Source organism: Rhyacophila brunnea, unplaced genomic scaffold (assembly GCF_057557595.1).
Source record: "Rhyacophila brunnea isolate RB1 unplaced genomic scaffold, BYU_Rbru_1.0 scaffold_13, whole genome shotgun sequence".
NCBI classification, from domain to species: domain Eukaryota; kingdom Metazoa; phylum Arthropoda; class Insecta; order Trichoptera; family Rhyacophilidae; genus Rhyacophila; species Rhyacophila brunnea.
Genome location: NW_028232785.1, coordinates 17876106 through 17888704, shown reverse-complemented (window position 1 = coordinate 17888704; position 12599 = coordinate 17876106). Strand labels below are relative to the sequence as shown.

Here is a 12599-nt window from a genome sequence, read left to right as displayed (position 1 = left end):
GGTCGCGGGTGCAAATAACGCGAACCGAACGAAATGTAATTTTTCATAAAAATTCAACATTCATACTTTTTATGTTATGTTTATTATTATATTCGTAATAATAATTGTATATTCATTGAGACGTTTTCTTTTTCAAGTACATGCGGAACGTTTTTAAGTCATCTTTACACGATTTAAGAATATATTCAAACGACTGCATCACAAAAGATATTGACGTGCGAACATGTCAACTATTCTTTTCCGAATGGCTATGCGCCTCAACGCGGCCGAAATTTCGTTCCACATAGTATTGAAAGTTATTTGCCGTTTCACTTATGTAAGGTCTTAACATTCTTACTATGAATATTAAAACGCAAAAGTGAGTGGATTTTCGCTAAAATTCTGATTTACATAGCAATGGATCAGAAGCATTATATTATTTACTTCCAGATTTTTTATCGGCTGGCGACACTGATAATGTATCATCTTTGTCTATGATTAAATTCATTGTTTTATTTTATCAACATTTTGACGTTTGAATGAAAGGTATATTATTAAATTATAAAATGCTGAGAGTCAGAAAATGTTATATTACCGATGCACAAAAGGAAGAGCTTATAACATTCCTGGAAGGTATGGCCTCCTTTATATACTTGTACACCACCCATTTAAGATAAATCGTCTTTTCGACATATACCTACTGTACTATAACCAATGATACATAGGTAACCTACATAAGCGTGAAGTTCGTTTGTTTTAATGGAAAATATGACGTAGGTACAGGGAACTCAGAAATAATGGTAACTTAAATACCTAACGGGTGTGGAGTAACGGACAACCGTTGTCTAGTGTGGAAGAATATAGGATAAACTTAACACGTGTTAAGAATACGCTTGTCCTTGGTTCGGACAACTGCTCTCCGTTTATGCACCGACGCTTGTTTGATATTGGTGTATTTGAATATTGCAACCAATGATAACGCACGCAATACAGTAGCTAGCAAGTAAATTTGCGCATAGCGACATTCTCACATGTATAGGTAGACGTCACGCAATTTCCATTATGCGATATCACGCATCGGGAATTTATAGCAATATCACATTTATTGTAATGGCGTTAGAACAGTGTTTCTAGTGTCAATGTTCATTTGAGCGAACCCGTTCGAACCGAACCATTCGGCAGACCCGACAAAAAGCATCGTGAATTTATAGCAATATCATCTTTATTGTAATGGCGTTAGAACAGATTATCCCATTCGGCAGACCCGACAAAAAAGTGAGTGTCATTTTTTTTCCAGATGCTTCGTCCATATCAATGTCATTGGTTGCAACACACACTATTGCACTTCTATAATGTGTGGTTCATTTTTGTAGGACACTCACAATCAAAATGCTCCATCAAAATGTATTGTATTGGGATATATCGTATCGTTATTCTATTTATTAATCTGTTCTGTGTATAATATGTAGTTGGAACTCCGCCGAGCGAGAGAAATCGATTGTAAAAGCAGTCAGAAATAATATGTAATTTCAGTAATTGTTTATGTAATTTCATAATATGTAGACTGAAAAATAACAATAATAATAAGAGGGGCCGGCACACATATATGTTTTTTCCCAATATTAAATGGCGATTGGAGATAACCAAATATCTGACTCCTGACCATCACACCAGTCAATTTGTGACTGGACACGGTGGGTTCGCTGGCAAGCTCTTTGAGCTTGGACTTGTAAGCCGTCCGACATGTCCATGCGGATGGGAAATTCAGGATGCCAATCACATCCTCTGGGAATGTCTTAGAATGTGCTCCGAACGGGAGGAGATGCTCAGGTCAGTCCAACCAGCTGTTGGGCCCATCGGGCCGTCCGACATGGTTGCTACTAATGCTAATTATATTGCATTTAAAAAATTTGCGGCGTCTTACTGCGGGCGTGAAGATATCTTCACATAATTTTTGCTGTCCTTATGATAAGCTTCATTATTTTTGTTATATATACACTAGAATCATTTTTATTTTTATAATTTCCCTGTGATCTTCTCTCCCCGGCACTTTGCATTAGAAAGTAACTTTAAACTCAGTCAGAGTTCACTTTGAGCGTAGCAACGTTAGTCCTGGGTATCTTCTCTTAGGGCATTCCCGGCCTAAAACTGAACTAGATGCTTCACATCGCCAATGTAGGGCCACGTGATGGATTAAGACACATGCTAGATTAAGACCGGGTGTGGTGCTTGGCGGGTTTTGGTTTGGAGGGATTAACTTCAATGAAAAATAATAATTGGCCATCATATTAAGGGGGGAAATGCTCAGCGTAGGTCAAAATGGAGTTTTGTTCTATTTTCAAAGCATGATCCTGGACATACCTTAAACGTTGTAGATAATATATTTATATAATTTTGAAGCCTTATTATCCTTTATATTTATTTTAAACATTTGATGACTGCATAAAGTATTTTTATTACATAAAATAGTATTATTTTAAACCTCTCGCTCAAATGTTTTAGAATATGGTCATATTTCAGTACATAAATGTGCAGTGGTGTTAAGATTTTTTACATTTATTATTTTTTAAACGCATTTATAAAACCAGTATAATTTATATCGACATTATTATAGTGAAATATTTACGATAAAAATATATATTGATAATCTCTGTGATCCCAAATTTGACAAGAATTAGGCATTTTATTATTCAAAAAATGGGCAATATTAACACATTTGAAGTTAATTCTAAAGATACTCATTATAAGCCATGTCTTTGACCATTCAAGTGTGATAAACATCCTACGACTAATGATTGCTTTATATTAATTATTGACCTAAGTTTTTTTGAAATACGCCATTTCTTTTGGCATTCCCCAGTGTTTAAGCTACAACATACGGTCGTAGCCATAAATTGAGAAACTATAATTGAAGTAGGGAGTAAAATGATGTGCGCGTGTTTAAAGTCGTGTAAATCCGATAAAATCATTTTAAGATACCTACATACAGCAATGTAAAAAAAATAATATTAACGATAGGTATATATTTGGCTTAATATTATAGTGAATAGTAATGAACTTAATTATTGCACACTCTTATGGGTACGTCTGTGAGTGTGTTATTGAGTACAATTAATTTTATATTAAATAAAAAGGTAAAATCGGGAATATTTTTTTTAATAATAACCATGCCCTTGCTTTTTCGTACAAGGTGTTTGGGTGGGTTAGTTGCATTGATGTGGGGCTAATTAGGTGCCTCCATTTATATCTTTAATTTTCTTTATGGCCAGGATTAAATATTTTGTGTAGTGTTCTTGTGTTGTTCTATTGCTTAGTGCTTCGCGAGGTTCAGTATAATTACATTAGAAAATAAAAATACTATTATAATTCATAATAATACTTTCCTTTCAGACAATCCGAAGCTCGTGTATTTTGACAAGGGTAAAAGCATATATAATTGTCCACTGCCAGATTTACTAAGTCTCTGGGTTAAGATAGGTGCAAAGCTTAACAAGATGGGAGCCAAGAAAACTCCCAAGCAATGGAGAAAGGTGGGTAATGCATGTAGGTTTTTATCCTTAGCGGCGGAGCACATTTCAAGAGGCCGGGCGATGCGCAAAGCGAGTGTTTTACCCATTCACTTCGGACCTTTTAATTAATATTTAATTACCACATTTAAATAACATGTTAATTATATCTAATGGCCTTCTGATGGGCAACGCACCAGTTGCGTTAGACGCAGCGAACAGGTAAGCCTCTCGCGCATTACACGGCCACACGCAGTGTCCTTCGGTCATTAGGGACAAAAATCAGATCAGGTACCTACGGCAATTACGGATTGCGAAGATAGAACTGCTTATGGCTGCGATCGGTGTTTCGCGCATTGTTCACTTTTTGTTCGCTATGACGTGTCCGGAAAATTGTACCTACCTATTGTACGTAACATTTCACGGAGAGGTGCTGTAATGAGTCGAATAGAAGCATATATACTTATAACAGTACATCTATGGTTAAAAAATCTTTTTAAATAAAAAATAATTACAAGATAAAAGGAACTTTTTATATATAACGTTTTTAAATTTTCTGTTGAATCATACAAACTTGACTTGACTAGCTAAAACGATCTAAAAAAAATTGTACTTGATAGAGATAATACTGAAATGTCATATTGATTTCCATAGTAACGCACGTATATTTTAAAAATTTAGTTGCTAGAACTCCAGACCCCTAGCAACCAATAATAGTGGATTGGTTTGCGGATTTCTTCCGAAATAACTTTTTATACAAAACAGAGTTAACTGAAAATGAAATCAATTCTACTTAAAGATGGCTAAAAGTATTTAAAAAAATGCATTGGCATCGTGTTCTGATATATTCTAAAAGTTTCAAAGGTCTAGCTAGTCGGGAAGTTAGTTAAAAATTGATTGCAAGATTTGTACCGGATAAACAACCACCGAACAAATATGAATACGACCTAATAAAAACGTTGTAATAAAAATATAAGTAAATTTATGTGTTATTCATCAAATAAGTATTTAACATTTTTGAATGCTTACACATTATTTATGTACATTTTTTTGTAAACAATGTTGGTATACTATTATGACACCATCTCGTTATGCGATACAAATAATTCGTATTACTGACGACATTGGTGGGATTCGGACATTTACTAAAAACGACTCAAAATAATATTATTATCAAACCGACATACTAGTTAATTTATCTCAAATAATAATATTATGTTATAATAGTAAAAATAAAAGTATTACTTTTTTGATACCACACTTACGAGCAGCGCTAAAAATTGACTGGAACGCATGGTAGCTTAGCTCCGGTTAGTGAAACTCTCGAGGTCACCGCTCCGTGTCGTGGAAAAATAAAAAATGGCCTTCCGTTTTGGAAATTATTAAGAAAATAATTACTTTAATTTACATATTTAATAAGAAACTTGAAATGTTGTACAGTACATTCCTAATTCTACAAATAATAATAGTATTAATGATAATAATGTTGTTTTGTTACAAAGATATTTTGGCGATCTTAAAACCCATTCTATTTTGGCCTTCAGCGAGGAAAATTCGTTCCTCATAATAGTCAAGTCTATTATTCATCTATCATGCATGTGCTAACCAATGTGTTAACTATGATACGAGTTGGAGTTATTAAAAGATATTACTTAAAATTAATGTTGTCCTTTATTTTCCATTTTATAACATAACATCACATTTACTGGTATACTAATATAAAGTTTGAATATTATTGTTTCTGGTTAGAAGTCCAACTAAAGAGTGTGTTTTATATTACTGGATAGCCACTAGGCAGGAATAATATTGATGATGCAAGAAACCAAAAATGAAACATGATTGAACATGTAAAACAATGAACTTTTTGTTTCCAGCCACAGTCAAAGCTACTGGAATGTTGGCTCACTATAGTTACGTAATTTGAATGGAACATAACAACTACTTAGCAACAATAATAAATTAATGATTGGTATACTTATAGGTAGATACATGACTTCATGTTTAGTTGCTGTAACTAATTCATGACATCAATTATCATTAATGAGATTTTGTACTACTTATTAGGATTTGGGTTTAGTATTCCAGAATTCAACTTTCGGCATCTTTAATGTTTGTGAATATTATATATCACTATCGTAAATAATACATTCTTTATAAGTACAAATACGGCAGATAAAGGAAGGGAAAATAATACCGTTTTTGACGGCGTCTAATATATAAAAATCAATATTTGTTTGTTTGTTTGTTCGTATTTTATGAGTTGCCATACCGTTCATCCGATTGCGATAAAACTTTGTCAACTTATTGCTTGCACTTGCGCGAAGAGTATAGGCTATATCGTATATATATAAAAATGAATGTATGTCTGCCTGTCTGTCTGTCCCGTATGCGTTCCTATACCATTCATCCGATTGCGACGAAACATTCGTCAGTTGTTATACGCACACCCGCAAAGGTAAATAGTAGATATATGTATCCACGAAGCGACCCTGTGCGAAGCCGGGTACTTCAGCTTGTATTTTATAAAAATTGGTTTTCTTTCGCCTGCGGCGCTGAAAAACATAGTCTTTCCAAATCTTAAGTAAAATTACATAATATCAAATGTCTATAGTTACTACACTTGTCCACTTGAGTGAGGTACATACAATGTAATATAACAAAAAAACTCGCACATTTTAATATTTTTGGAAAATTATCGCGCGTTCCAGTTCATAAACTTTTCTATATCGAGCGCTGCTTGAGAGTTGTCGTCCCCGCATGTATTTTTGTGAGTTTGTCTTTAAGCTAAGAAACTCAAACATGATCAATTTATGTTCTTTTATAAAATGCACTGTCGTATCTTTTTCAGACGTGGCATGACATAAGGAATAAAACTGTTAAAAAAAACTTAACCTTGTTAGAAAATGCCGAAAAAGGTCTGCCAGAAGGCCTAATGAGCGAAATGCAACAAAGAGTCATGGCTCTGACGAAGCCACCATTGGCGACATCGCAAATCGAGGAGGGTCTAAATCATGTAGTAAGTATACAATACTAATGAATTACCAGATCGCAGTGCTACCTGTCAACATTTAAATGCTCACTGTGTTACCTTACCACTGTTGTTATACTCTTTCTCCCTCTATCACACACATTTACGTATGTGTTCTCATTCGTTTTCGTTGTGTATCTCTCGCCTTATCAATTTTAATATCTTTCTTTCTCACTCTCACATTTTCATAAATGGTAATCATCACCTGAGTGAGAACATGGCAATGAATTGAAATGTTAATATATTTTGTCTATTTTACTACCTGACTTAACCATAGTTCATATTGTGTGTGCTAAATAATTTCAAATGTCATTTCAGAATAACACGTAGGTTCCTTTTATTTATAGATGAAATTCTCTTCTGTTTTTGTTTCATAGATTTCGAATCCGTCATCCAGTCACGTAACCGATACGACCTGCGACAAAGAAACGCTGTCAGAAGAAACACTCACCAACCTCGTATGTATATTATAATATTTATCCAGTTCAAATCCACAAATATATCGAAATAATCACGGTACTTACCTAATAATGACAATTGAGATGAAGATCCTTTCAAAGATAACCGAAATATATTTATATAGGGATTGTTAATATATATGTACGCACTTTTAGTTCAAATACCTATATAACAAATGCTAGGGGGAGAACGTTATCCGTATCCGATTCTTCTAGGTGCACCCCTGGACATTTTGTATCTGTTGGGTATCATTGGATTTTTGAAAACAAGTGAAAATACTTGTTGCTTTTTAGTCTTTCGTCTACACCAGTGGTCTTCAAACTGTGTTCCGTGGTACCTCTCTGGGGGTTCCACGAGTCAAAAAAAAATCGACAAATAGACCAAGACTTCGACAATTTGTGTAAAAAATGTAATTATTTTAAGATATATTATTTTTAAGGATGGGATGGGGTTCCCCGAAAAAAACTTATAATTCGAAGGGTTAAGTGAGTTGACAAAATTTGAAGACCACTGGTCTATATTGATCATGGCTGCATCCTGTAGCTTAGTAATTTTACAGGCCGCTGGTATCGGTTATGTATTGGTTGTACTAGGCTTAACATGTTTTTTTTATTATGTAGATTGCAGAAGACATCGTCGTAGATAACTCTTCAAATTTAGCCAGCGATGAAGAGGTGTTGATGGAAATAACTGTCCCAAGTCCAGTGTCTACTTCAAATATTAGCAAATCTAAACCTTGTGAGGCAAATACGAAAACCATACTCCCTGCTAGTACCAAAACGAATTCAATACCAACGAGTCATTGTATGGAAAGCGGTAATAGTCTTTCACTTTTGGAGACGTTGACGCGTAGCAGAAAGAATTTAGAGATCACAAAAAGAAGTCTTAACGCTCCGTCAGAGACAGTAAGCGTTTCCAGAGAAGATCTAAACACTATTACGGACTGCTTAAAGCTTGTTGTGGAGCATATGACCGTGGCTATGGAACAGAATAAGACTACCATGAAAATGGTGACAGAAATTAACAGAAAACTTTAATTTTGTATTTAGATTTTTGCATAATAAAATATGTATCAGATCACATTACATTCACTTTCATTTCCACATATTTATTATAAATCTAAGCTTATAGGATGGTTTTATTTATAAAATAACATAGAAACACTTCCGGTTTTAGTAGTATTTATTCCAAGTTCACAGAGATTAACCAATAATAAAGGAGACTACTTTAAACGCTACACGAAAACAGGTTAAGAAAATAAGATGACTCGCTCGACCAAATAACCAGATGAACTGGCCAAAGGATTAGTTCAGTTAGGTATCACATTTGAAAACTAGATACCGCACTTATCACTAGAAACAAATCAAATCTCGGTAATGTAAGGGGCTTAGTACAGTGTTGCCATATTTTTCTATGCTGATTATAGTACAAAGCCGTAAAAAATATAGTATTTCTAAAAAATATATAGTACAGGAACATTTTTCATCTTGAATCCTTTAAAATTATAGTATTTTGGTATATTTGGCGTAAAATTATAGTATTTTACATTTTTCGCAGAATTAAAATTATAGTATTGTACTATAATTATAGTACGGTTGGCATCACTGGCTTAGTATCAAAATAGAGGACCTGTATGATCAAAAGGGTCAGAGGTAATCAGACTAAACTGACTGGCGGTAAGACTGAGTGATATAAATTACGGAGTCAACATAGAGTTAAATCCTAATCCGTCTACATAGTGCTTGCAGCGTCCAGTTAATAGGCAGCGCCATCTATGGGTCTCTTTTCGAAGGCCCGCCGATAAACAAGAGTTTAATCTTCATCTGTATACATAGCGCTTACGGTGTCCGGTCAATGGGCCGTGCCATCTACGAGTCTTTTTTCGAAGTCATGCCGCTGTAATTAAGATTTTTAATGATTGATGTTTACTTTCTAATCCTAACCTAAGCAGGCATATTTCCCCTTTAAAAAGTGCTTTCTAAGAACAAAGATGAAGTAGTTTGTCTAGACCTCTAAAGCAGGTCTAGGCAAACTTTTTGTAGTGCCCGCGAGCTTTAATTGTATTCAGGGGCGGCTCTACCGTAAGGGTTTGTAGGGACCACCCCCACATCGATTTCAAGACAAAAATACACTTTCGACATTTTTATCATTGTCATAATATAATATATAATATAAGTAATTACAAATGATTAAATTAACTATTTAATTTATTTTTATATCTAAACCCGTTGCAATTTTATAAAGATATTGTTATTATACAAATAAATAAAGGAATGATTGTAAATTATGTAATAACACATTGAGGATTACGCGGTATTAAAGTAATTAATTCAATTAAATACGTCTTGTTTCACGGTGACACCTATGTACAAAATCGCCACGGTACAAATATCGTTCTACAAAGAATGCGAAGTGTTACTATACGCATCCTGTGAAGCGAATAAAGTAACCCCTAGGTGAGTAAAAACGGTCGCTGTATGTCGTTGTTTAATACTGATAATGGTAAGTATACAATAATTATTACTATTTATTACATATTTTTAAGCACGATTTTTAAATGTGTTTAAGTGACGACTCAGATAATCATATTTTTTTATGTAGGATCGACTAGTTAAAATTGTCACCATTAGATAGGAGGCTCGTAGCATAATTGGTTAATTCACAATGGCACGATACCAACATTTTCAAATTTATGATTTTTTCTAGTGGGTATATATTAGGTATTTTCAAGTTATGTATGTTCAATAAATGGAATGTTACATTTTCAAAATCTTGTGAATTAATAAAAAAAAATCCATAAACAATATTTTGTCCTAAAATTATTTTTGTTTTACTTAATATTATAGTATTTTTTTTTCATAAGCTTTCGTAGTTTCGATTTTACAAATTTTGTTTATTTTTTATCTCGTTATTTATATATTCGTATTTAAAAAAAAATCCCTATCTTATCTTACTATTAAAAGTAAAAGTTAAATGTGCCCGTATGGACTGACTACTTCACTGCGGACCTGCTAATTCTTCTTCTTCTTCTTTAGCCATATACGCCTCTTAACCGAAGCATATGGACACCACGCGACGCCTCCAATAATCCCTGTCGCTCGCCAGTCTTCTTGCTTCGTTCCAGGTCAAACCAGCATCCCGTAGCTCTGCCGTATACACTGTAGATTGTATTTAGTGGCCTTCCAGGACGCCGGAATCCGGTCGGCTTGAAGAACAGACAAGCCAGGTTGAAGTTCTCTTCTGGCATCCGCAGCACGTGGCCGAGCCAGGTCGAACGTTGCCTCTTCACTTTCAGCGTAATGAGAGGCTGCTTGGTGAGTTCTCTTATCTCCTCGTTGCTCCTAAAGTCATACCACTACCGCACACCCAGTATTCGTCGCAAACATCTGTTTTCGAAGCACAGTATACGGTTGCTCTGAGCCTTCGTAAGTTGCCATGATTCGCTACCGTAAAGCAGCACCGTCAGAATGCAAGCGTCGAATAGGCGGCATTTGGTTTTGACCGAGTACAATCGTGAGTCCCAGACATTCCGCATCGAGTTGAATGTTGCTCCAGCCATTCTCATTCGAATAGCGAGCTCTTTCTGCAAAATTCCATCTCCCGTGATGTGTACCCCCAGGTACTTGAAGCTACTAATTACCACATTTAAATAACACGCTAATTATATCTAATGGGCAACGCAATAGTAGCGTTGGACGAACGTCGTAACTAATAATAAACAGTACTAATTTGATTCAATAATTTTATCACGAAAATGAACCATTTTATGTGTTTTTAAGTGTTTTAACTGAATACAGCTGAAATCACATATATCACACGAAAACGGTCTAGTGCCACTATGCAACATTTGATGTCGCCTTAAATTGCATGCCTCTCGACATCTGTAATCACATTCATTACATTTTAGAGGTTTCGAATCACCATGTCTCATTTGATGCCTTTTCAATTTGCTGGCTTCAGTACATTTATAGGAACACAATGAACACTTGAAAGGCTTGTCGAAAGTATGAATCATTTTTTTATGCCGCTCCAGATCTACGCAGCGACTGCATTTATAGTCACATAACTTACATTCGAATGGTTTTTCGCCAGTATGCGTCATTTTGTGATCCTTGATAACGTGCTTGTACGCAGTTTTATAATCACACACATCACAATTGAAGCATTTTAGTTTTTTGACATCACCAGACAGAGTGACATTGTGGTTGGACGATTTATGTTCGTTTAAAATTGACACATTTTCAAAAAAACTAAAGCTAATGTCACATGCAAAATTTCTTTTGTAAAATGAAGTCTTTGTTAAAAGAAGACAAGCTTCTTTTCTTTCAAATTGTTCTGTTTTGATACCGAAATCTTGAATTTCGACATCATAGTGACTTGTAAATTTTGGTTGTATATCTGGAACACATTTCAAATCGCCCTTAGCACTTGTACTTGGAGGATTTTCACTTTTGATTTCATATGACTGTCTTAAATGTTGAGTGCTTACTGCATCGATAGTCAATTTATTATAATTGCTTTGACTAATTGGAAACTGCAAAAAGAAAACATAATTTTTTAGATGGGAAATAAATTAAAGCTATACCAAAATACATCTGAATTAATGATGTTGACAACCCCAGTCTATAGAGATATAGCCAAGTAAGAAAAAAAGGACCAATTGGTCTATGTTTGCAATTAGCTATACGTGACTTCACATTCCAAACGCATTTGAAGAGAACTCACAATTTTACATTTATTTGCCAATTTGCAGGGCTATACGCCCTGTAAATGACAATTCTTCACAATGAGTGAATAAGTAACAACTAAACAATCTTTATATTTGTGGAGTTTACCAACTTAACCACTCTTCAGGTGCATGCAAAATAATTTTAAATATTATAACAGAAATAACGTATATAACTCCTTCTATTTGTAGTCCACATTCTTTGGTCTCAAGAGTATCTTCGTAAGTAAACTCAAGCATAGGTACATGTGAAACATGATGCCTTAGTGGAAGGGAAATCAAAAGATTAGCGCAACATGGCATGTAAAGGTGCTTGTTGGGCATAAGGCAGAAAGATCACAAACGAAAACAGTGGACAAGGAGTCATACAAGAGTATATGTCGCTAAGTATATGAAGAGTTCAGAGATGGCCGCTCAGCAAACTAAACCACTGTAGATGCATGAGTATTAAGGAAACGAGAAAACAATTAGTGTATTTTCATGTAAAAATGTCAATGTAAAAAGAAATCTATGATAATTATATAATACAAGTACACGTTTATGTGAAAACAAGTGGTTTGTTTGAAGAATATTCCTTATATAATGATTAGACCTTGCTCTCTCCCTTAACATTAAGTTTTCATTCTGTGATCCAATTCTTTTAATTAATCAAACAAACATCGAAATCTGTTCAGAGTGGTTGTCCTACATACATAACTTTATTAAGACACTACGTAATTAAAAAAATTAAAAAATAGTACCCGATTTAGACTCATATACTCTGACAAATGACACTCCGGCTTTGGATCTTCGTAGCTTGGTGGATGTTCTGTTTTTTCAACGATCTCGCATTTTAAGATATCTTGGTGAAAATGATTTTCGGATTTTATATTCATCAGGGTAGGGCTCTGAAAAAAAATAT

At 34.5% G+C, this 12599-nt stretch overlaps 1 protein-coding gene across 1 annotated transcript; it reads left to right on the top strand.

The window, feature by feature from the left end:
- The first annotated feature begins 455 nt into the window (after window positions 1–455).
- Window positions 456–8099, top strand: LOC147076735 (uncharacterized). Its single transcript, XM_085940454.1, has 5 exons — window positions 456–612; window positions 3370–3509; window positions 6334–6501; window positions 6891–6971; window positions 7593–8099. Exons 1-5 carry the CDS (start codon window positions 519–521, stop codon window positions 8007–8009), a joined length of 900 nt encoding a protein of 299 aa, XP_085796580.1. The 5' UTR covers window positions 456–518; the 3' UTR covers window positions 8010–8099.
- The last annotated feature ends 4500 nt before the right edge of the window (window positions 8100–12599 follow it).

Bases quoted from the DNA above. Each gene is read 5' to 3' on its own strand.
- LOC147076735 (XM_085940454.1), top strand. From the start codon at position 519: ATGAAAGGTATATTATTAAATTATAAAATGCTGAGAGTCAGAAAATGT. The intron at 613-3,369 runs GTATGGCCTCCT...CTTTCCTTTCAG, and splicing joins GCTTATAACATTCCTGGAAG to ACAATCCGAAGCTCGTGTAT. The intron at 6,502-6,890 runs GTAAGTATACAA...TTTGTTTCATAG, and splicing joins AGGAGGGTCTAAATCATGTA to ATTTCGAATCCGTCATCCAG.